The following is a 23,729-nucleotide window of genomic DNA, read 5'->3' as shown; positions in this document are numbered from 1 at the left end:
CTAAGCAACTTCAACATCTCGGATAGGTGGAAAGCTGACTGGTCTACTGCTACGACTGGTAAAGACACACCCTATCTTTCAGACCCGACGAGAAAACCAAAAGGGTTTCACCTACCTCGTAAGATCTGGTGCCGTCTAAATAGGATGAGAACAAGTCACGGCCGCTGTAATTATTTCCAACATAAGTGGGGCTGGAAGGAATCTCCCCTCTGCGAATGCGGCGAAGAAGAACAAACCACTGAGCACATATTACGGCGCTGCCCTCTTCACTCCTATCCTGGCCCAGCTGAGGATCTGGATGCCCTGACACCCGACGTATTTGCCTGGCTTAGTAACCTCAAAGCAGTACTCTGATTGCCTAATCATGCATGCCATACGATTAAATAAGTGTCTACATTTAGCATCGAGTAGCGGAACTATCGGTACTGCTACTCGACAATCGATGTAGCACCGACCGGAAAGTCTTATCTCAACAGCATAAGACTTTCCGGTCGGTGCTACATCGATTGTCAAGTAGCAGTACTGATAGTTCCGCTACTCGATGCTAGATGCTAATAGTCTGGTAGTAAAACTGATGTATGGAGTGAGCACTCCATGTAGTGTATTATGGTAGTGTGTAGTGTAGTGTGTAGTGCGCGGGTACCGCGGTGGTGCGGCGGCTCGGGGTCGTCGTCGTCGTGCGCGAAGGCGGCGTGCACGCGGCGCAGCCCCCCCGACCCGCTCTCCGCCGCTGCCGGAACGAGAGAGATAACGTTACATCAAACATATCACAGATCTACAGACATTTAAGCTTTGGATTCCTCCGAAAACGGTGCCGTCATATTACGGCCGCTATATAGCGTTGACTGACGTCACTAGAACGTTGTCTAGGTAAACGAGATGGCGCGGTTTCCTAGACGGCGTTACGTTACGTTGATTGTCAACGTAACGTAAGATGACGGCCGTCATGACGGTGTCGATAGTTTCGTGAACGTTTTATTAGATAGTTTATAGATAGAGATTTGAATAAATGATTCCGTACTACGATTATTTTCCTCTTCTGATGATATTTCATCCTCCAAGTAAATTATAGATGATCGAGCAAATCTTGTCAGTAGGAAAAGGCGCGAAATTCAAATTTTCTATGGGACGTTATCCCATCGCGCCTACATTTTTCAAATTTGCCGCTTTGACCTTGGTGGCTGACGGTGTGTTATGACGCCGTGGTACTTTCCACATGTCGCCACCGTAAAGACGGCCGTCTTTTGCGGCCGCTATATGACGGCCGTCATATGACGGCACCGTTTTCGGAGAAATCCAAAGCTTTACAGATTGCGACTCGGGGCCGAAGGACGTCCCGCCCTTGATCCTCAATACGCGCGCGACGTACTAGTCGAACGAGCGAGCGAAGCGAAGCGAAGTTCTTACATTCGACTTTGAACACACGGCTGGCTAGGGGCACGTCCCGGCATTTCAATGTTTTTAAGCTGAACTTTCAGAGGATAGTTTGATACTCAATAACTTAAGTAAATTTGTTCTAATTTAAATGAAATTGGGTGAACGTATAGTCGAGGGCATTATATTTTAGTCATTAAATTTTGAGCTGGCTTGAACAAGAGGTTATTGAGCTAGAAGAGCTTAAAATGCTAAAAAGCCATTTGTGAGGGGTCTTGCTATTCTGGTCATTTTAATTGCAAGAAAGTATGGTCGAGTTTGGTATCAAATGAAAGTGCTCGGTTTACACATTTATAATATTGTTTTTTTAAAGATTTTTTTTGAAAATTATGACAATTTTGGAATCCAAGATGGCGGCCATATACTGTCATTAAATCGTAATGGATATCATTTTATAGGTTTTAGGGGGCGCAGATTTCGAAAATGATGATCATTTTGGATTCCAAAATGGCGGCCATGCACTCCATGCAGTACGTCATAAAAGTCGTCATGGATATCGTTTTATAGGTTTTAGGAGGCGCAGATTTCGAAAATGATGACCATTTTGGATTCCAAGATGGCGGCCATCCAGTATGTCATAAAAGTCGTCATGGATGTCGTTTTATAGGTATTAGGGGGCGCAGATTCCGAAAATGATGACCATTTTGGATTCCAAAATGGCGGCCATGCAGTATGTCATTAAAGTAGTCATGGATGTCGTTTTATAGGTTTTGGGGGGCGCAGATTTCGAAAATGATGACCGTTTTGGATTCCAAAATGGCGGCCATGCACTATGTCATAAAAGTCGTCATGGATGTCGTTTTATATGTTTTAGGGGGCACAGATTTCGAAAATGATGACCATTTTAGATTCCAAGATGGCGGCCATGCAGTATGTCATAAAAGTCGTCATGGATGTCGTTTTATAGGTTATAGGGGGCTCAGATTTCGAAAATGATGACTATTTTGGAATCCAAGATTGCGGCCATGCACTATGTCATAAAAGTCGTCATGGATGTCGTTTTATAGGTTTTAGGGGGCCCCGATTTCGAAAATGATGACCATTTTGGAATCTAAAATGACGGCCATGCAGTATGTCATAAAAGTCGTCATGGATGTCGTTTTATAGGTTTTAGGGGGCGCAGATTTCGAAAATGATGACCATTTTGGATTCCAAGATGGCGGCCATGCAGTATTTTATAAAAGTCGTCATGGATGTCGTTTTATAGATTATAGGGGGCGCAGATTTCGAAAATGATGACTATTTTGGAATCCAAGATGGCGGCCATGCACTGTGTCATAAAAGTCGTCATGGGTGTCGTTTTATAGATTTTGGAGGGCGCAGATTTCGAAAATTATGACCATTTTGGATTCCAAAATGTCGGCCAAGCACTATGTCATAAAAGTCGTCATGGATGTCGTTTTATAGGTTTTAGGGGGCGCAGATTTCGAAAATGATGACAATTTTGAATTCCAACATGGCTGCCATGCAGTATGTCATAACAGTCGTCATGGATGTCGTTTTATAGGTTATAGGGGGCTCAGATTTCGAAAATGATGACTATTTTGGAATCCAAGATGGCGGCCATGCACTATGTCATAAAAGTCGTCATGGATGTCGTTTTATATGTTTTAGGGGGCGCAAATTTAAAAAATGATGACTATTTTGGATTCCAAGATGGCGGCCATGCAGTATGTCATAAAAGTCGTCATGGGTGTCATTTTATAGGTCATGGTCATCATTTTCGAAATCTGCGCACGTGTTTCAAATAAGATATAGATGCATCCTAGTAAGTCAACAACATCTAAAGTGTCATTCAATAGAACTTGCTAACTATGTAAACAAACCGCCATACTAAAATTGACACTGAATGTCAATTTACTAGTAACTTTTGTTTACATAGTTAGCAAGTTCTTTTGAATGACACTTTATATCTACTATCGAAATGTACTTTTGATAGTAGTAGTACGAAATGTAATCTGAAAGGAATCAAGTAATGCATTCCTGTAATGAAGAATCGACATGATTCCAATTACTAGTAAGTAATTGTAATATTCGAGAAATTGATTCCTGATTCCTCAAATGGAATTGTACTTAGTAATTCGGTATTGTTACATTACAAAGTACCTAATCTGGGAATCGGTAATCAGATTAAAAAGTAATTTCAAGTAATCGTGGAATCAGGATTCAATTACGAAATGCCCATCTCGGACTAAGTAGCACTGCATTCAATTGATCTTTTTGACGAACCGCGAGTTCTCAGGTAATACTTACGAGGTGCGTCTTGTGCGTCGCGGCCGGACTTGAAACTGATGGTGATCGGCGAGCTGCCCGCCGACGTCTCGCCCTGCGACACAGACACACGGTACATGTTCATCTACAGGGTGGATTTTCTTTTTGGGTCAGTGAGGGCAGCTACCAGATCCCGTGCTGCTACAAGAAAATGGTCTTATAAGACCTTCCCTCGATTTCAAATTAATGAAGATTGGCTTTTACAGATTTTGGAAAAAACATACAGGATGCGAGAAAAAGGTCATTTTTGACAAACTTTTTTTTTGATGCCAATCGATCCCATTCCTATCCAGTATCAATAGTTTCTTTGGGGTCAACTTACGGTAATGTACTAAAAAGCCACAAATTAAAGAAAACTTTTTCCATACATTTACTATGGAGAAAACATGAAATTTAATTCACAGTTTTCTATCTGGCCAATCAGTCCTGTTACATTTAAGAACCATAATACTGTATGAGGACATTGCTGTAGGACTGATGGGCGAGGTAGAAAATTGTGAATCAAATTTCACATTATCTCCAATATCTCCATAGCAAATGTATGGAGAAAGTTTTTATTAATTTGTGGCTTTTTAGTACATTAGCGTAAGTTGACCCCTAGGAAACTATTGATACTGGATAGGAATGGGATCGATTGGCATACAAAAATATCATGTGAAAAATAAAAGTTTTCATTTTCATACAAATTGTATGGGAAAAGTTTTCCTCGATTTGTGGCTTTCCTAGCCGGAAATTTTTTTTTGCTTCCATACAAGCTTTTGATCCGCAATAGAAATGGGATCGATTGGCATCAAAAAAAAAGTTTGTCAAAAATGACCTTTTTCTCGCAACCTGTATGTTTTTTCCAAAATCTGTAAAAGCCAATCTTCATTAATTTGAAATCGAGGGAAGGTCTTTTAAGACCATTTTCTCGTAGCAGCACAGGATCTGGTAGCTGCCCTCACTGACCCAAAAAGAAAATCCACCCTGTATGTAGGTACGTTTTAATACATAACACTGACTTAATATAAAAGAAATAGACACACAAAGCAGAACAAAAACGTCAAGAAATGTGGATCCCAATGACGTTTCGCACCATTTGCATTGATGATAAAAACGCTTACGTAAATTTTGAGTCAAGATAAATGTTTCGTACAGAAAAGAGCTTAATGTCGTAAGCATTAAGTGTCAAATTTGCAAACATAAGTACCAACACTGTTAAAAAATTTAGTCCGATGGCACTAAACGTAACGTATTTACGTCAAACAACGTCAAACGAGAATAATGAACGAATGGAGTCACTTTGGTACACTTTAATATGTATTACTGTACAGGAAAATATTAAAATTGAAGTAATAAATAAAACAAATTTAATTTAATCGGGAGCTCAAATAAAATTAATTCGTGGTTCAAATTCAAACAAATTAAATTTTTAATTCGTAAGTATACGTCTTTAAATACTAATTTCCTTGAAATAAATTCTACTTATTAAATAACTGTGTATTTAAGATCTACATTTACTCATAGCACGGGTGCACGGGGACATTTAGATACTGATTGGATTTTTTTTATAAAGTCTACCTATACTTTATAAAAAAAATCCTGTGGTTGTCACTGTGTTCCGACAGGTTTAGCATTTACAGTTAGTCGATGTAAGCCCTTATTGGTGGTGTATATGTCGGAAACAGGGAAATGGGCCAAACACACAAGTGCCGTTTTGCCTTGTTTAAAACTGCATCACCCCTATCTCTTGCTATAATTAAATAGCAGTCCACTTTGCACGTCACATAGGTTTTCTTGGAAATCTTCAATTTAAACATAATATTATTTCTTATGAATTCCATATAAAAATATAAAAAAATATTGACCTCACATCGACTCAATAGAATTTTGTTCCTTGACATCCCTTCTTTGGTACTAACAAATTAATTTATTCAAAACATAAAATTACCACCAGATTACATAAATTATGTAATGCTATCCAAAGAACTAACCGAAAGAAATACATTCCATCCTTTTTCCTTGTTTTATCATTGTTATTTTTACATATTTTAACGGCACATTTCGTAATTGTTGACAACTTCACATTTGAGCGTTTCAAACAAGACTAAACGAAAAAGTAATGCATGATCTGTTTTGACATCACTTTTGTGGGGCCATTTTTGGCGGCTGATTGGGTATCCAGTTCTTTATACTATATCAATGATACATAAGCATTTCCTTAGGGAATCACATCTATAAGCATCGAAGATCGAACACCCTTAAGATTTCAATTATTCACTGCTAAAATGTATATTTTAAGGTATATCATTTCTGAATAATAAATTGTGACAAAAATCACCTCGCACAAATCGTATGGAACTGGAAACAATTCAAATTTACTCTTAAACGATTAGTAATAGAAGACGCACAGGTAGATCGTATTGTATACATAATAAAACAGGTGAGCCTCACGTGTCTGCGTTGGTGTGCGTGCGCGTGCTGGTGTGCGTGCGGCGCGAGGTGCTCGGGCGGCGGCGGCGTGGTGCCGCCGTCAGACGTCTGCGGGGAACAACGCATTCAACAACTCGCAAACTGTATACAACAGTACACATCTATATATATAAATGCAAGTGTCCTGACTGACTGACTGATTCATCAACGCAGATCCGAAACTACAAAAGCTAGAAAGTTGAAATTTGCACAGCAGGTTGCATTTATAAAGTGTACAAGAGATAAGAAGCGATTTTGAAAAATTCAACCCCTAAGGGGGTTAAAAAGGGGATGAAAGGTTGTATGGGGTACAAGTTTTATTTTGAGCTACGAATTTGAAAGTTCGTAAAAAGATATATTATTAAAATACAAGAATACTAATTTCAGCGTTTTGGAAAATTCATCCCCTAAGGTGGTGAAAAAGGGGTTGAAAGTTTGTATGGAAATTAAAAAAAATTTCGAGCGCGGGATTTGAAACTTTGTATACAGGGATATTATTATAAGACAGGAAAAGTAATTTCGGCATTTTTGAAAATTCATCCCCTAACAGGGTTAAAAAGGGGTTGAAAGTTTGAATCCATTACAAATGCTTTGAAATTGAAACTTCTTAGAAAGGCATAATAGCCGATTACAAAAAAAGTAATTGGGACATTTTAGGGAATTCAACCCTTAAGGGGGTTAAAAAGGGGATGAAAGTTTGTCTTGGGGTTCAAATTTTATTGTAAGCTAGGAACTTGAAACTTCGTAAAAAGGTATTATAATAAAAGAAAAGAAAACTAATTTCAGCGTTTTTGAAAATTCATCCCCCAAGGTGGTGAAAAAGGGGTTGAAAGTTTGTATGCACATCAAATATTTTTTTGAGTGTGGTACTTGAATCTTTGTATAAGGGCATATTATAAGAATACAAGAAAAGTAATTTCAGGGTTTTTAAAAATTCATCCCCCAAGGTGGTGAAAAAGGGGTTGAAAGTTTGTATGCACATCAAATATTTTTTTGAGTGCGGGGCTTGAATCTTTGTATAAGGGCATATTATAAGAATACAAAAAAAGTAATTTCAGCGTTTTTGAAAATTCATCCCCCAAGGTTGGAAATAGGAGTTGAAAATTTGTATGGAGATCAAACATGTTTTTGAGTGCGAGACTTGAATCTTTGTAAAAAGGCATATTATTAGAATACAAGAAAAGTAATTTCAGCGTTTTTGAAAATTCATTCCCTAAGGTGGTGAAAAAGGGGTTGAAAGTTTGTATGCACATCAAATATTTTTTTGAGTGCGGGGCTTGAATCTTTGTATAAGGGCATATTATAAGAATACAAAAAAAGTAATTTCAGCGTTTTTGAAAATTCATCCCCCAAGGTTGGAAATAGGAGTTGAAAATTTGTATGGAGATCAAACATGTTTTTGAGTGCGAGACTTGAATCTTTGTAAAAAGGCATAATATTATTAGAATACAAGAAAAGTAATTTCAGCGTTTTTGAAAATTCATTCCCTAAGGTGGTGAAAAAGGGGTTGAAAGTTTGTATGCACATCAAATATTTTTTTGAGTGCGGGACTTGAATCTTTGTATAAGGGCATATTATAAGAATACAAGAAAAGTGATTTCAGCGTTATTGAAAATTCATCCCCCAAGGTGGGAAATAGAAGTTGAAAGTTTGTATGGAGATCAAACATTCTTTTGGGTGCGGAACTTGAATCTTTGCATAAAGGCATATTATTAGAATACACGAAAAGTAATTTCAGCGTTTTTGAAAATTCATCCCCCAAGGTGGTGAAAAAGGGGTTGAAAGTTTGTATGCACATCAAATATTTTTTTTAGTGCGGGACTTGATTCTTTGTATAAGGGCATATTATAAGAATACAAGAAAAGTGATTTCAGCGTTTTTAAAAATTCATCCCTTAAAAGGATTAAATAGGGGTTGAAATTTGTATGGACATCAAACATGTTTTTGTGTGCGGGACTTGAATATTTCTATAAAGGCATATTATTAGAATACAAGAAAAGCAATTTCGGCATTTTTGAAAATTCATCCCTCAAGTTGGTAAAAAAGGGGTTGAAATTTTTTGTATGGAGGTCAAACATTTATTTGAGTGCGGGACTTGAATCATTGTATAAAGGCATATTATTAGAATACATGAAAAGTAATTTCAGCTTCTTTACAAATTCATCCCCTAAAAGGTTTAAGAAGGGGTTGAAAGTTGGTAGAGAGTTCAAATTGTATTTAAAGCTAGGAACTTCTAACTTCGTAAATAGGACCTTGGTGACGTTCCAAGGGAAAAGGTACCTTATGGCACTTGGCGCTTACGTCACATAGGACCGCAATTGTATTGGAGCGGCGTTAATAATAGCGTAGGCGCCAACCGCCATAAGGTACCTTTACCCGTGGGACGTCGCAGGTAGTTAGGTAGTAGGTTTTACTAAATAATGGACTTGAAAATATGCTGGGGTTTCAGAGGGATTATATCGAGAACAATTTTACTCAGTTAGGGGCTTGAAACTTCGTAGCCAGGTTGTGTACCTATAATAATTAACAAATGATTAACAGTCCCTACTGCTATCTTTTGCTGCATAATGTTCTAAGCTAATGTAGAATATATAACCACCAATATACAAATCCACGCGTACGAAGTCGCGGGCAACAGCTAGTGTACAATAATTGTACCCAACAGGAGAAAGTATAATAAGTAATATTCTCGTCGGTAAGTATTCAGAATGTTGAAACGTCCTTTGTTTGTGTGAAAGGATATAGTATACGCGTGTGCATATAGTATACCTGCGGGGTGTGGTGGTGGTCGTGGTGGTGGTGGTGGTGCTTGTGGCGGCGCGGCGCGGGCGCGGGCTCGGGCGGCACCTCTAGCCGGAGCCTCGCGTGTGCATATAGTATACCTGCGGGGTGTGGTGGTGGTCGTGGTGGTGGTGGTGGTGCTTGTGGCGGCGCGGCGCGGGCGCGGGCTCGGGCGGCGGCGGCGTGCTGGAGCCGGCCGGGGAGCCCGCGAGCGCCGCGTCGAGCCCGCCGCCGCTGTAATGACATTCACCGTGTAACTAATCCTTAACACATGGGTTCCCGGACTTTATCCGACTTATTCTACTACAGGTACCGATAGAATCGGCATTATTCTCGCGACCAGAAGATTGTCCCGACGTCGGTCGAACGATTCGCCGGATCGGTTTAAAACTGCTAATTTTCAATCTCCCGCTCGAGGCGTCGCTCAAATCTATCGGCATCTGAACGTAGACTCGGGTTCCGAGCGGGGCGTTATAATACATATTGTAAATGAGGAAGTTGTTTACGAATAATCTGTTTTGTTGTCTATGAACAGTGTATAGTAGTATTATCTGCAGACTCTGCAGTAAGTACCTGTCGTCGGAGTCGATGGGCTCGGCCTCGGTGGGCAGCTGGCGGGTCGCGGCCGCGCGCAGGTAGCGCTCCCGCTCGCGCTCCGCCTTCTCGCGCGCCTGACGGGACAAACAGAGCGAAACACTATTTTTTAGGGTTCCGTACCCAAAGGGTAAAAACGGGACCCTATTACTAAGACTCCGCTGTCCATCCGTCCGTCACCAGACTGTATCTCACGAATCGTGATAGCTAGACAGTTGAAATTTTCACAGATGATGTATTTCTGTTGCCGCTATAACAACAAATACTAAAAACAGAATAAAATAAAGATTTAAGCGGGGCTTCCGTACAACAAACGCGATTTTTGACCGAAGTTAAGCAAGGTCGGGCGGGGTCAGTACTTGGATGGGTGACCGTTTTTTTGCTTGTTTTTTTTTGTTTGTTTTGCTCTATTTTTTGTTGATGGTGCGGATCCCTCCGTGCGCGAGTCCGACTCGCATTTGGCCAGTTTTTTCCATATTTTTTTCATAATTTTATCATTCCGGCTAACAAATATTTTAAGTACTCGAATAGAAAGATAAACAGATCAGTTTAGTTAGAACGGTCCGTGTTGTACCTGTTTCCTGGCCTCCTCGCGCTCCCTGGCGCGCTGCTCCTCGCGCTGGCGCTGCAGGTGCGCCTGCAGCGACACGTCCACCAGCAGCCGCGGCCTGTACAGCTCGTCCACCTGCCGAACACACGGAACGCACTACTTTAACACCGATCATCTCATCGTTTCAGTTATTTCCCGCCATTCAAGAATGAGGAAGCTCAAATCGATCGCTCCGGACCCCGTTTTCCACACTTAATAAATAATAGGTAGCGCCGCAAATGAGTCTCGTTCCTCTGTTTCGTCGCCGGCGTCGACCGGGCCCCTCCCGCCCTCGTGCCCCCGGTCGCCGCAGCACCCCTCGTGCGCCCCCTCGCTGAGGTCCAGTGTCAGTGTCGGGCCCCTACACTTACCGCTCGCTTGGCCTCGGCGCGGCCAGCTCGGCCCGCTCGCCTCGGTCCGGTGTGGACAGGGTCGGCACTCACCGCTCGCCTCGGTCCGGTGTGGACAGGCCAGCTCGGCCCGCTCGCCTCGGTCCGGGCGGACAGGGTCGGCACTCACCGCGCGCTTGGCCTCGGCGTAGGCGGCGGCGGCGGCGGGGTCGCCGGCGGGGCGCGCGCCCCACACGGCGCGGCGCAGCGCGGCCAGCTCGGCCTGCTCGCGCGCGCGCTCGCGCCCGTCCGCCTCCGCCTCGCGCACGCGCGCGCCCAGCCGCCGCTGCAGCTCCTGCACACACGCGCGCACGTCAGTACTGTCGTCGACACGTCGCCCCCCCCCCCCCGCCCCCTCCTACCTTCCCGCGGTAGTACTTGTGGTCGAGCCGCTCGTCGTCGTAGTCCTCCAGGAACTCCTTGAGCCGCTTGGCCTCCCTCTCGCGCTCCTCCTCCTTGCATCGTTCCCTCTCCTTCTCCTTCTCGTACTCGGCGTGCTTGCGCCGCTCGCGCGCCTCCCAGAGCCGCAACCTACGATTTAACGACGACCAAATGTAAACGCGTGACAATCAAAGGAAAAAACAGAATCACTGCAACATAGGGATGGATAGAACTCTATGCGTTTTGTGATAGTCATATTCGACAATATTTTACAACAAATATGGTGCTAATTTACCGCCCTAATGCGTAAAGCAAAAAGCTCCCTTCGATCGTGTTTCAATTTATCGCTACTCTTTGCGATTTTCCTACTTTTCACATTTGTATCGTAATGTATAATATACTAAATTGTGCTTTAGCTACAAAACGACCTAGCTAGCTTTACCTAATCGTAAATAAATAATTCTCGATCGAAATGACAATATTTTTCTACTCGAGTAAGAAAATATGATACCTTATCTTGACCCATAAACGGAGAGGAAGCTGATGTTTACGAAACTCCATGATACTTCGTCCTCTTCCTCCTCGAGCTACCTCCTCGTCCTCGCTGCTCACCTCTCCTGGTACTAAACACTCTGTGCCGACACCACAGACTTAAATATACCTAGATGACGCAAATGCATCTACTTCGCGTGTCCGAACCCCGACGAATCGTCGAGGTTGACCGTCGCTACTGACAGTCCACGCGCGTCAGTTGGTGCAGCCGGTAGTTCGTAATAAATTAAAAAATGCCTCGTTGCGTGATAAGTAACTGCAACAGCCCAAAAATTGCAAGCACCCAAGGGCAAGGACATATTTCCTATCACAGGTAAGTAATTTTAAAATGATATTATGCATAAATTAACTTTAAAACAATTTTTTAAGTATTCCAAGTTGTGTTTCCAATAATATACCTAAGTAACTATAGATTAACGTTACAAAACTATATTTACATTACATTGCGCGTTTGCTTTGAGCGTTTGATCTGACGTTGTGTGTTAAAGAGTCAATGAATATCGGAACTAGCGATACTGTCGCGCATCGCTTCGACTTCGTGGTACAGGCCATTTCTCATTCGTCCGTCAAATTTAGCGACTAGTGTTCTTCGTTCTACAATATCAATAATCGATTCTAATCGATTACTCGATTTCGAACAGACGAATGATATTTAATTATCTAGTATTAAAAAAAAACAATTTAATCGTTATTATTAAAAAAGGAGGGTAATTTGAACATATACGAATATATGTTTATACGTTTAGTATGTTTATAAATTACTACCGTGTTTCAAAAAAATTTTCATTATTTTTGTTTTCCACATGATCCAGTCATAGTTTCATTGAAGGGAAAAGTTGGGAAGAAGATCATTCGTCTGTCAGCAAATCGATGTTATTCATGCATGACAATCGATTTGTGAATTTTGGCGTGGTACGCGGGGGAGCGGGGAGTGAGCGAGCGAGACCGCAGATATAATAATAAATAAATAATAAAAAATAATAAATAAATATTATAGGACATTATTACACAAATTGACTAAGCCCCACGGTAAGCTCAAGAAAGCTTGTGTTGTGGGTACTCAGACAACGATATATATAATATACAAATACTTAAATACATAGAAAACAACCATGACTCGGGAACAAATATCTGTGCTCATCACACAAATAAATGCCCAATACTGGGATTCGAACCCGGGACTGCGGCTTCACAGGCAGGGTCACCACCCACTAGGCCAGACCGGTCGTCAAAAAATCTATAAGTATGAGAAAGACAGTTGAATCGTAGCGGGGCAGAGGGGCATCGGTGTCTTCGAATCGGTTAGGGTTTCCCATCACTAAATTGCGGCCGTGACGTCACAGTAGGTGGTAAAAAGTCGGCACACTCGGTTTCAATACAAATCGTGATATTTGCTTTATCTACGGTATATTTAAGTCTGTGGCCGACACTGACACAGTACACTAAGAACAGTAGTGAATCTAAGGCCGCTCGGCAAGTTATTTACCTACTCTTGCGTTGGCGCTTAGGGTTGTCACTTATTTTTAGTTAAATATTATTAGCGTATTATGAGTAGCACTAGGTTTCTATTTATATAATATAATGAAATGTTCTATCAATTCATAAATGAGGTATAAATTAAAGCCGGTAAGGTCAGTCTTGCGCGGTAGGCGGCGCGTCACAGTTAGCTCGCTCGAATGACTATCGCAAATATCGTTTAAAATGTCGCCAATTGACAGTGAACAAATGAAAATCATCCTTCAAAGTGTTTTACAACCCATAGAACAAAAAATCACGTCTATATTTGAGAAACTAGACGAAATATCAAACGAAATAAGTGATCTAAAAACCGTTTCAAATGTGACAAAATGTGAAGGATCCATCAACCCACAAATCAAAACAACAAAACCTGGCTCGATGAACCAGACCAATGTAACATCAACCCCCGCCGCATCGAGCAATGCCTCAACGCCTACTAGCCGTCCCGCTCTTACGCACGCTCCCACCCGGCCAGTACGCAGTGCTGCGGCCCGTTCTAAGGAACGACTCGCAGCTCAACGAAAGCCACAGCAAAAGCGAGAGGCGAACGGGCGATTAGCAATCTCTCAACCACGAACCGCCAACATGAAACCTAAGACAAAACAAGACAATGAAATTAAAATTGACCAAAATGTACCGCATTCCGTGATTCAAGACATATTAGTACATGACCTACCCCAGTCAAATGACGAGAATATAGACTTAACTACAATAAATAAAGTCGAAAAAAATAACAATGACTGGCAAACATTTCAAACCCGTCACCATCGCCGGCGCAACTTTAAGCCATCCCTGAATATTAAAGGCACAGCAAAAAACACAGAAATAGGCGGAGTTCAAGTATTGAAGTATTTCCACGGATGTTACTTTGAAAAAGACACGTCCCCTGACAGTGTTATCAAACACTTAAAAACAATTCGTGACGGTGTTCAATACACAGCCGAACTGATAAAATCAAAGCACGAAACGTATAATTCGTTTAAAATAAGCATTCCGATAGCCGTATATGAAGATTTCTTAAATACAGATGTATGGCCTCTTAACACCAGCATTTCAGAATGGCAGCCCTTTCTCCGCCCGAGGGAGAATCGATCTCCCAAATAAAAATACATCACCTACCAAAATTCCAGATAAACCCACTTACATACGTGTAGTGCACCAAAACATTAACCGCCTCGGAAATAAAACATCTAAATTAGAATGCGAATTACAACTGCAACAAGACCAGATTGACGTACTGTGCCTTACGGAACACTGGCTCCAGACGGCGCAGATAACATCCGTTAACATCCTGAACTACAAGCTACGAGCCCAGTACTGCAGATCCACCAAAATGGGAGGAGGCGCCTGCGTCTACGCTAGGTCGGGACTAGTGACCATCGAGCGGCAAGAAGTCTGCAGCCTGTCCGAGGAGTCCCAATTTGAAACCTGTGCAGTGGAATGCATAGGCCTCAACCTGATTGTGGTGTGTGTGTACAGACCTCCAAACGGTGACGTACCTACTTTCTTTGCTAAATTATCCCAATTATTAAGCTTACCTGCCCTTCAAAACTACAGAGTGATTGTTGTAGGTGATATAAATATAGATTTATTAACTACATGTAGTAATTCCAAAAATTTGTTGTATACTATTAAACAGTTTGGTTATACACAATTAGTAACTATTCCAACTAGAATATCTAAATTGTCTAAAACTTGCATTGATCATGTCTATACAAATGTACCTAAAGTAGATATACGTAATGTAACCTGTGAGGATTTCCATGTTTCCGATCATCTAAGTACGTGCGTAACATTAAATATTCCTAAAATAACAACTTGCACACATACATTTAAACGTATCTTTTCCCAACAAAATATCAATAATTTCTATCTCGCCCTAGACTCTTATGACTGGGACTCTCTGTTAAACAAAAGCCCTTGTCCTGCCAAAACAATGGAACTCTTAGTGAATGTAATAAAACATTACTATAACATTTATTTTCCATTAAAAAAAACTCAAATAAGACACAATGTTAATATATGGGTCAACGATAATATTCGTCAGTTACGCTACGATATCTGTAGTATAAAAACTAAATTATCAAAAACCCCTCATACCACCGAACGGCGTTGTGATAACTTACTATTGCTAGAATCAAAATTATGGACCGCGTTAAAAGATGCACGAAGCGAATATATAAACAATCAGATATCCAACAGCCAAGACGACATGAGCCGCCGCATCTGGCGTGTCATTTCGTCCGAAACATGTAGATCTAAAAAAGGTAAGAGTAGTGCGATTGATGTTCTCGTGAGCGTGTCGGCTGGCGAATGCGAAGGCGCGCGCGCATCCTCGGCGGCCGATCAGCTGAACCGGTACTATGCGCACACGAGCGATAACAATACAAAGCCCTGTGTAAACACCGCCCTCGCGTACTTAGAACGACACCTTATGTCATTATCACTAACGTTTAATTTCGAATACTTCACATTATCAGACATAATAAACGCTTTTAAAAACATTAAACGAAAAGAATCAAAAGATATCAATGAAATGTCGACGCACGTTCTCGATTACCTGCCGCCCGTTGTTATTTCAATATTGCTTAATATGTTTAATAAATGCATGAATGTAGGTGTGTATCCCGATGTCCTAAAATTAGTAAAGGTTCAACCAATCTACAAAGGGAAAGGTGAGATGCATCTGCCTAAATGTTTTCGACCAATATCGTTAATACCTATAATTTCAAAAGTTTTTGAATACATGTTAAGTCTTCAGATAATGAAACACTTTGTTTCAAACAACTTATTGAACAAACAGCAGTTTGCATACCAAGCTGGGCGCTCAACAACGCACGCGGCGCGAGACCTGGTGGAGCGTGTGCTTACCCACCTCGAGGGGGGGCGGCAGGTCGCAGCGATACTCTGCGACCTCTCGCGCGCCTTCGAGATGATCGACCACTCGCTGCTACTTAGGAAGCTCGAACGCTACGGTTTTAAAGGTAAAATATACGGCGCAATTGTTTCGTTCTTAACAAATCGGAAACAATCAACCTACGTCCTAAACTCAAAATCGAAACCCGAAACTATCAGCGGTTGCTCTGTTCCTCAAGGATCTACCATGGGGAATAATCTTTTTTTAATTCTAGTAAACGATATTACAACAGCCTGCCCCGAACTTGAGTATGTCATGTTTGCGGATGACACTTGCGTCATTGTTAATGCCGAAAATCTTACAACATTGAAACATAACGTCAACAAAGCAATGCTCGAAATAACCAAATGGTTCACAGCCAACGGCATGCTTTTAAACATCGAAAAAACCAATTTAATTCATTTTCAACTACGCACTGCTGCTATTGACGAGTTAAATATAGAAATAAATAATGTAACAGTCCCTCAAGTACGTCAAGTCAAGTACTTAGGCTTTATTATTGACGCTGTCCTTACGTGGAGTGCGCACATTGACGCACGCTGCGACAAACTAGCCTCGGCCAATTACGCACTTTCCAGGCTTGTAAACAGTCTTATCTACTGAAAACCTGAAAAAGGCTTACTATGGCTACTTCCATTCCATACTTATTCAGGGCGTAGACCTATGGGGAACAGCAGCCGACCGAGAAAGACTGTTTAAATTACAAAAACGCGCATTACGCCTAATTGATAACAAACCATTAGACTACCCGGCACAAGAATTGTTCAGGAAGCATAAAATACTCACGTTACCAAGTATTTATATACAAATCGCCTGCACGCATGTACGGGAAAATCTACATAATTACGTAACTCTCACTCGGACTGATGTTAGAAGCACTCGACGACAAAACCAGCTACTTGTTCCGAGATATAGGCTAGCAAAGCTTCGAAAGTCGCTCGGTGTCATGGGACCCAAATTGTATAATTCGCTACCTAAGGCAATAGTTGATTCCACCAGTGACCAAATATTTGCACGTAATTTAAAAATGCTGCTCCAAGAAAAAGCTTACTACACTATCGATGAATTCCTCACAGGGAACAACCAACATCTGTAAAAAATTGTAAACTGACAAATAGATACTTAATTAAACTATAAATATGACATATATTATTTTAATAATTTAATTTGCTTGAATGTATACTAGTATGTGACTTTCCTTGATTAAAGTACTTACTTGAATTATTACAATGAAATTAAATTTACCGCAATATGTAAATACTGATGAACTGTATAACTGTTGACATGTAAAATATTACTTTTTACCAATAAACGCTATCTATCTATCTATCTATCTATCTAAGGGTAGGGAAATGCGAGCGTACTCGAATGCGCGCGATCTCAGTCGCGGTACGGCCCACACTGCCGCCACCGTATTCCCCCGTATATTATGCGAATGTGTGCGTGGCAGCGCGTGCGTACACGGCGCCCGGCGCGCACGCACACATTCAAGCCGGCAGCGGCACATTTCTATGAAGATTCACTACTGTTCTTGTACTGTGACACTCACCTCTCCTGGTAGGCGGCCTCCTTCTCCTTGGCCTTCTTCTCGAGCCGCTTCTTCTCCTTGGCCTCCTCCTCGAGCTCCCGGGAGCGGCGCGACTCGGCCTCGCCGCGGCCTCGCGAGCGCGAGCGGTCGCGGTCGCGGTCGCGGGACCGCTCGCGGTCGCGGTCGCGTTCACGTTCTCTGTAAAATAAATCTATGTGTGAGACAAATTCCAACTGACTTTATTGGACACCTCACAAAAGAAAACAGGTGAAAGAATGGTTGAGTATAGCTTGTAGGTTTTCAACGCAGCCAGCCCATAGAAGACAGAGTTAATAAAAATGGCGATCACTTTTTTCGCAATTTTGCCTCGGCTGAATTTTTTTTTGAGATCTGGTTATATCTTTCTTATACTCGTATTCCGACAGCAACTTACAACTTTTGATCACTTGCGTTGCGTCCCGCAGGGATCGGAACCGGTTTTTTGCAAAAACTTAGAAATAACCATATTTTGCGAATTATTTTATACTAGAAATGTAGGACTCAGTTGTGTTTTTAGGTTACGACTTCGTATTATTAGATTGCCCAATTAGAAATGAAGTAATTAGCAAAGAACGAAAAAATACCGTTTCCGTTCCCATACAAAAAATACCGGTATCCGATCCCTGGCGTCCCGTTTTAAAGATCGATAAACCGTATTAACCCTTTAACCGTCAGAGTCTGATATATAAGACATTACATATCCAGCTCATTTCGCCACAGTCTGATAAATAAGACAAAGATCTGATTTGGTTTCTACAGCACATTTATAACTCCCGCAACTATGCCAACCTTACTCTGCGTGGTACAATTACTGTCGGTGGCGACACGAGCACGCTCGATCAAAAATTGCTGGCGGTTAAAAGGTTAATATATTACCATTGGTCAAGCATTGTCGTCAGAAAGGAGGGGCGGAATACAAAATGCCTACACCTTCCTCGGTGTTTCATTACAAATATACCGTCTTCGTCATTCACAAGAAGGTTGGCCGAGCCAAACTTGTAGAGTTATAGCACTTGTAGCAATATTTAGTATGTGGTATGACCACTCGGGTCGTGAGACTTGTGAGCGCACGTACAGGCCGCGCTGGCGGCGCAGGTCGCGCGCGATCTCGTGCCGCGTGCGTATGTACGGGCACAGCGCCGCCACCGGCCCCGGCACGAACAGCTTCAGCCCCATGCCGTTTAGTCTTCACTTCGCTCTATATCGCTGCTCTGCTTCACTATACGATCTTCAATACACAAACACTGTATAACCGATCAAATTTTTTTTTATGAACATTCAACATCGCATATTCACAAGTTACGACAATCCGTGTAATAACATTCTCTATCTCGATTTTACGGCAAAAATACCGGAATATAAAAGTGTTTTTACTATTTGTATTGGATTTTTTGGTATTTGTCAAACGCGACTGCCCTAAACATGGATTGATATAGGTAGGTACATGTGTTACAAATTTTTAGTCAATAATTGCGAGTTTTTTGTATAAATGGTTTGTGTGACGCGCGCGCGGCGGCGGGTGTCGCGTGCACTGCGCGCGGCGATAACGCGCAGTGCAGGGGCGCACCTCTACACTTTAACAACGTTACATGTTAACTTGTGGAGATTAAACTGCAAATCTCATATCTAGTGATTACAAACAACTTTGGATTTGTTGAAGATTTAATCGTATGAATAGCCGCCTCGCCGTGTCATTGGAATCGTTTCGATATTTTCACATGTTCCATGTCCCTGCACTGCTGTAATTCCTCTGTACACTGATGAACAATTAAATCGTTGTGTAAAAAACACACAAATCACACAGTTTGAAAATAAAAAAAGAATAATAAGAATTGAATACACAGACAAAAAAAAACAATCTAGTTTCTAAATAAAAAATGGTGCCAACAGTTTCATGCCTATACATATGTACCTATTAGATTAGTTGTATGTTAGGCCTGTCCCTGCGCAGCGATACCTGATGTTTAAACCGACTCCATCTTAGCACAGCCCTACTCGCCTCCTGCACGCCGCCATATCTCGGTCCCAGCCAGTAGGTACATAATTATTTCCAATTCCCGCCAACACGGCCGCCATTCGATATCGCGTTATCGAAATCGTAAAATATCAAATAAGCACAAACCTCTCTCTGTCCCGCTCTCTCTCGCGCTCCCGCTCCCGGATCTCGCGCTCTCGTTCTCGCTCGCGCAGCTCCCTGGAAACATGGACATGTTCAAATTTGTTCGACGATCAAGTGTACATGTTTGCATATGTGTACGGTAGTGAAGTAGTGATCGATTTTCATCATTGAGGTATAATACAAGAGACGACATCTCGAACAAAATGTTTCCGCACCTCAGAGAAGTGCATGCACTTCTTTGCTTTTAGTACGTCACCGACCACTGGCGAGATGCCACACATGTACAGAAAATTAAAAAAAAAAAAAAAAAAAAAATGTCTTCGTGCGTGTTAAAAAGTTGCAACAATAGCACAAGAAAATATAATAAAAGGGATGGAATAACATTTCATCGGTAAGCAATGGAATAACTGTTGATTTACTATTATTTAGTTTTCAAAGTAAATGTTTGGTCGTAGAAAAAGTATTGTATGCAACGTTGTTTAACTGAGTCAAAAAATACTCGTGGCGTCTTTATTAACAATTTTCGGCTTCGCATGCATGCATACACTTCTCTGAGGTGCGGAAACATTTTGTTCGAGATGTCGTCTCTTGTTATATACCTCAATGATTTTCATAATACATTTAGTTGAGAGAAAAATATCCGAGTATCCGACGAAAACTCGGTTAAACGTCCAGCGGGCTCAGCACGGTTCCATTTTTTATCCACTATCACTAAGCCCGTCACTTTCGCACTTACATACTTGTTAGAACGTGACAGGCATGGTGATAAATGATAAAAATGCGACCGTGCTACTAGGGCAGGGATGAAAACCTAGCTATAATAGAGTTAAACCGAGCTAACTAGGCAGCGATGTTGACAGCACACAGTGTGCAAGTGTTATGTTAAAGGGCATAGTTCCATAGGGCTGGTCGTACCTCTCCCGCTCCCGTTCCCGCTCTCGCTCCCGCTCCCGCTCGCGCTCCTCCCGCTCCCGCTCGCGCTCCTTGTCCCGCTCCCGCTCGCGCTCCTTGTCGCGGTCGTCGCGGCGTTCCTTGCTCCTGTGTTGGTAACATAGGGCTCGTCTTACCTCTCCCGCTCCCGCTCTCGCTCCCGCTCCCGCTCGCGGTCCCGCTCGCGCTCCTCCCGCTCCCGCTCGCGCTCCTTGTCCCGCTCCCGCTCGCGCTCCTTGTCGCGGTCGTCGCGGCGTTCCTTGCTCCTGTGTTGGTAACATAGGGCTCGTCTTACCTCTCCCGCTCCCGCTCCCGCTCCCGCTCGCGCTCCTCCCGCTCCCGCTCGCGCTCCTTGTCCCGCTCCCGCTCGCGCTCCTTGTCGCGGTCGTCGCGGCGTTCCTTGCTCCTGTGTTGGTAACATAGGGCTCGTCTTACCTCTCCCGCTCCCGCTCTCGCTCCCGCTCCCGCTCGCGGTCCCGCTCGCGCTCCTCCCGCTCCCGCTCGCGCTCCTTGTCCCGCTCCCGCTCGCGCTCCTTGTCGCGGTCGTCGCGGCGTTCCTTGCTCCTGTGTTGGTAACATAGGGCTCGTCTTACCTCTCCCGCTCCCGCTCTCGCTCCCGCTCCCGCTCGCGGTCCCGCTCGCGCTCCTCCCGCTCCCGCTCGCGCTCCTTGTCCCGCTCCCGCTCGCGCTCCTTGTCGCGGTCGTCGCGGCGTTCCTTGCTCCTGTGTTGGTAACATAGGGCTCGTCTTACCTCTCCCGCTCCCGCTCTCGCTCCCGCTCCCGCTCGCGGTCCCGCTCGCGCTCCTCCCGCTCCCGCTCGCGCTCCTTGTCCCGCTCCCGCTCGCGCTCCTTGTCGCGGCGTTCCTTGCTCCTGTGTTGGTAACATAGGGCTCGTCTTACCTCTCCCGCTCCCGCTCTCGCTCCCGCTCCCGCTCGCGGTCCCGCTCGCGCTCCTCCCGCTCCCGCTCGCGCTCCTTGTCCCGCTCCCGCTCGCGCTCCTTGTCGCGGCGTTCCTTGCTCCTGTGTTGGTAACATAGGGCTCGTCTTACCTCTCCCGCTCCCGCTCTCGCTCCCGCTCCCGCTCGCGCTCCTTGTCCCGCTCCCGCTCGCGCTCCTTGTCCCGCTCCCGCTCGCGCTCCTTGTCGCGGTCGTCGCGGCGTTCCTTGCTCCTGTGTTGGTAACATAGGGCTCGTCTTACCTCTCCCGCTCCCGCTCTCGCTCCCGCTCCCGCTCGCGGTCCCGCTCGCGCTCCTTGTCCCGCTCCCGCTCGCGCTCCTTGTCCCGCTCCCGCTCGCGCTCCTTGTCGCGGTCGTCGCGGCGTTCCTTGCTCCTGTGTTGGTAACATAGGGCTCGTCTTACCTCTCCCGCTCCCGCTCTCGCTCCCGCTCCCGCTCGCGGTCCCGCTCGCGCTCCTCCCGCTCCCGCTCGCGCTCCTTGTCCCGCTCCCGCTCGCGCTCCTTGTCGCGGCGTTCCTTGCTCCTGTGTTGGTAACATAGGGCTCGTCTTACCTCTCCCGCTCCCGCTCTCGCTCCCGCTCCCGCTCGCGCTCCTTGTCCCGCTCCCGCTCGCGCTCCTTGTCCCGCTCCCGCTCGCGCTCCTTGTCGCGGTCGTCGCGGCGTTCCTTGCTCCTGTGTTGGTAACATAGGGCTCGTCTTACCTCTCCCGCTCCCGCTCTCGCTCCCGCTCCCGCTCGCGGTCCCGCTCGCGCTCCTTGTCCCGCTCCCGCTCGCGCTCCTTGTCCCGCTCCCGCTCGCGCTCCTTGTCGCGGTCGTCGCGGCGTTCCTTGCTCCTGTGTTGGTAACATAGGGCTCGTCTTACCTCTCCCGCTCCCGCTCTCGCTCCCGCTCCCGCTCGCGGTCCCGCTCGCGCTCCTTGTCCCGCTCCCGCTCGCGCTCCTTGTCCCGCTCCCGCTCGCGCTCCTTGTCGCGGTCGTCGCGGCGTTCCTTGCTCCTGTGTTGGTAACATAGGGCTCGTCTTACCTCTCCCGCTCCCGCTCTCGCTCCCGCTCCCGCTCGCGGTCCCGCTCGCGCTCCTCCCGCTCCCGCTCGCGCTCCTTGTCCCGCTCCCGCTCGCGCTCCTTGTCGCGGTCGTCGCGGCGTTCCTTGCTCCTGTGTTGGTAACATAGGGCTCGTCTTACCTCTCCCGCTCCCGCTCCCGCTCCCGCTCGCGCTCCTCCCGCTCCCGCTCGCGCTCCTTGTCCCGCTCCCGCTCGCGCTCCTTGTCGCGGTCGTCGCGGCGTTCCTTGCTCCTGTGTTGGTAACATAGGGCTCGTCTTACCTCTCCCGCTCCCGCTCTCGCTCCCGCTCCCGCTCGCGGTCCCGCTCGCGCTCCTCCCGCTCCCGCTCGCGCTCCTTGTCCCGCTCCCGCTCGCGCTCCTTGTCGCGGTCGTCGCGGCGTTCCTTGCTCCTGTGTGTCCACAGATATGTCAAATATAATCATTCCAGAATGTTACAATTATTAAGACGGCTTGGGTATGTTAGAAAGATGGGGCGACAGAAGATTTCATAAATAGTGGAGAATAGATAGTATTACCTGTGCAAATGCACTTCGAGAAATTCTAAATGAAGCTGCGAGGATTATAGAAAACTATGAAAGCAATGAGGGTGTGTGGATCGACTGCCTGGATCGTAGCAAATGAAAATTACATAGTATATGATATACATATAAGTGGAATACATAATAAAAGACTATGTCATCCGAACGTTATGCCATACATGTGCCATATTTTTGAGGTTTTTAAAACTCGCGATACTTACAAAAGGCTATGTGTACCAGAAGCATGAAAATAAGAAAATCTGTCGTTTCAATAAGTGTGAAATTGCTTCACTCGTTAAGATAAGGCGGCGGCGGGGTGGACGGACTCCGCATGTTACGCTAGTTAGTTCATTACGAAACATTAAAACGATAAAATATTTAAGAAAACCCAAGAGATCTCAAAGCTCCTTCTTTAATTGAAGATTTGACCCAGGATCTAAGACGAGTCTGTCAATTAAGTAACCTAAAGCAGTCACTCTCTCAGTGTCACTCCGCAGTTTAGGTACATTTGGCCGGCGCGCCCATCGGACAGGCGTATGGCAGTGGGCTGCCGCTCGGCGTGCACGATAGTCGTGTCACGCGGCGCTCGCGCAAAATTGAAAATACACAATGGCTTCGAAACTTACTTACGTGAGAATCAGACATACTATCTCCGGATAAAAAATGTATGTTTACATAATCAACGTTTGTAATTCCTACAT

The 23,729-nt window shown here is 44.5% G+C and overlaps 1 protein-coding gene across 1 annotated transcript in view; it reads right to left on the bottom strand.

The window, feature by feature from the left end:
* Positions 1–23,729, bottom strand: part of LOC134658675 (RNA-binding protein 25) — a 41,258-nt gene that overhangs the window by 6,007 nt on the left and 11,522 nt on the right. Inside the window, exons 7-19 of the mRNA XM_063514329.1 lie at positions 22,771–22,899; positions 22,631–22,738; positions 22,312–22,443; positions 21,692–21,823; positions 17,427–17,603; positions 10,872–11,040; positions 10,640–10,804; positions 10,106–10,216; positions 9,511–9,608; positions 9,039–9,171; positions 6,139–6,225; positions 3,688–3,760; positions 644–730 (exon numbers count right to left, since the gene is read on the bottom strand). Of these exons, the coding sequence (XP_063370399.1) occupies positions 644–730; positions 3,688–3,760; positions 6,139–6,225; positions 9,039–9,171; positions 9,511–9,608; positions 10,106–10,216; positions 10,640–10,804; positions 10,872–11,040; positions 17,427–17,603; positions 21,692–21,823; positions 22,312–22,443; positions 22,631–22,738; positions 22,771–22,899 (1,601 nt within the window). The remainder of the gene's footprint in view (positions 1–643; positions 731–3,687; positions 3,761–6,138; positions 6,226–9,038; positions 9,172–9,510; positions 9,609–10,105; positions 10,217–10,639; positions 10,805–10,871; positions 11,041–17,426; positions 17,604–21,691; positions 21,824–22,311; positions 22,444–22,630; positions 22,739–22,770; positions 22,900–23,729) is intronic.

This window comes from Cydia amplana, chromosome 23 (genome assembly GCF_948474715.1).
Source record: "Cydia amplana chromosome 23, ilCydAmpl1.1, whole genome shotgun sequence".
Lineage (NCBI taxonomy): Eukaryota > Metazoa > Arthropoda > Insecta > Lepidoptera > Tortricidae > Cydia > Cydia amplana.
This window is presented reverse-complemented; position numbering and strand designations above follow the sequence as displayed.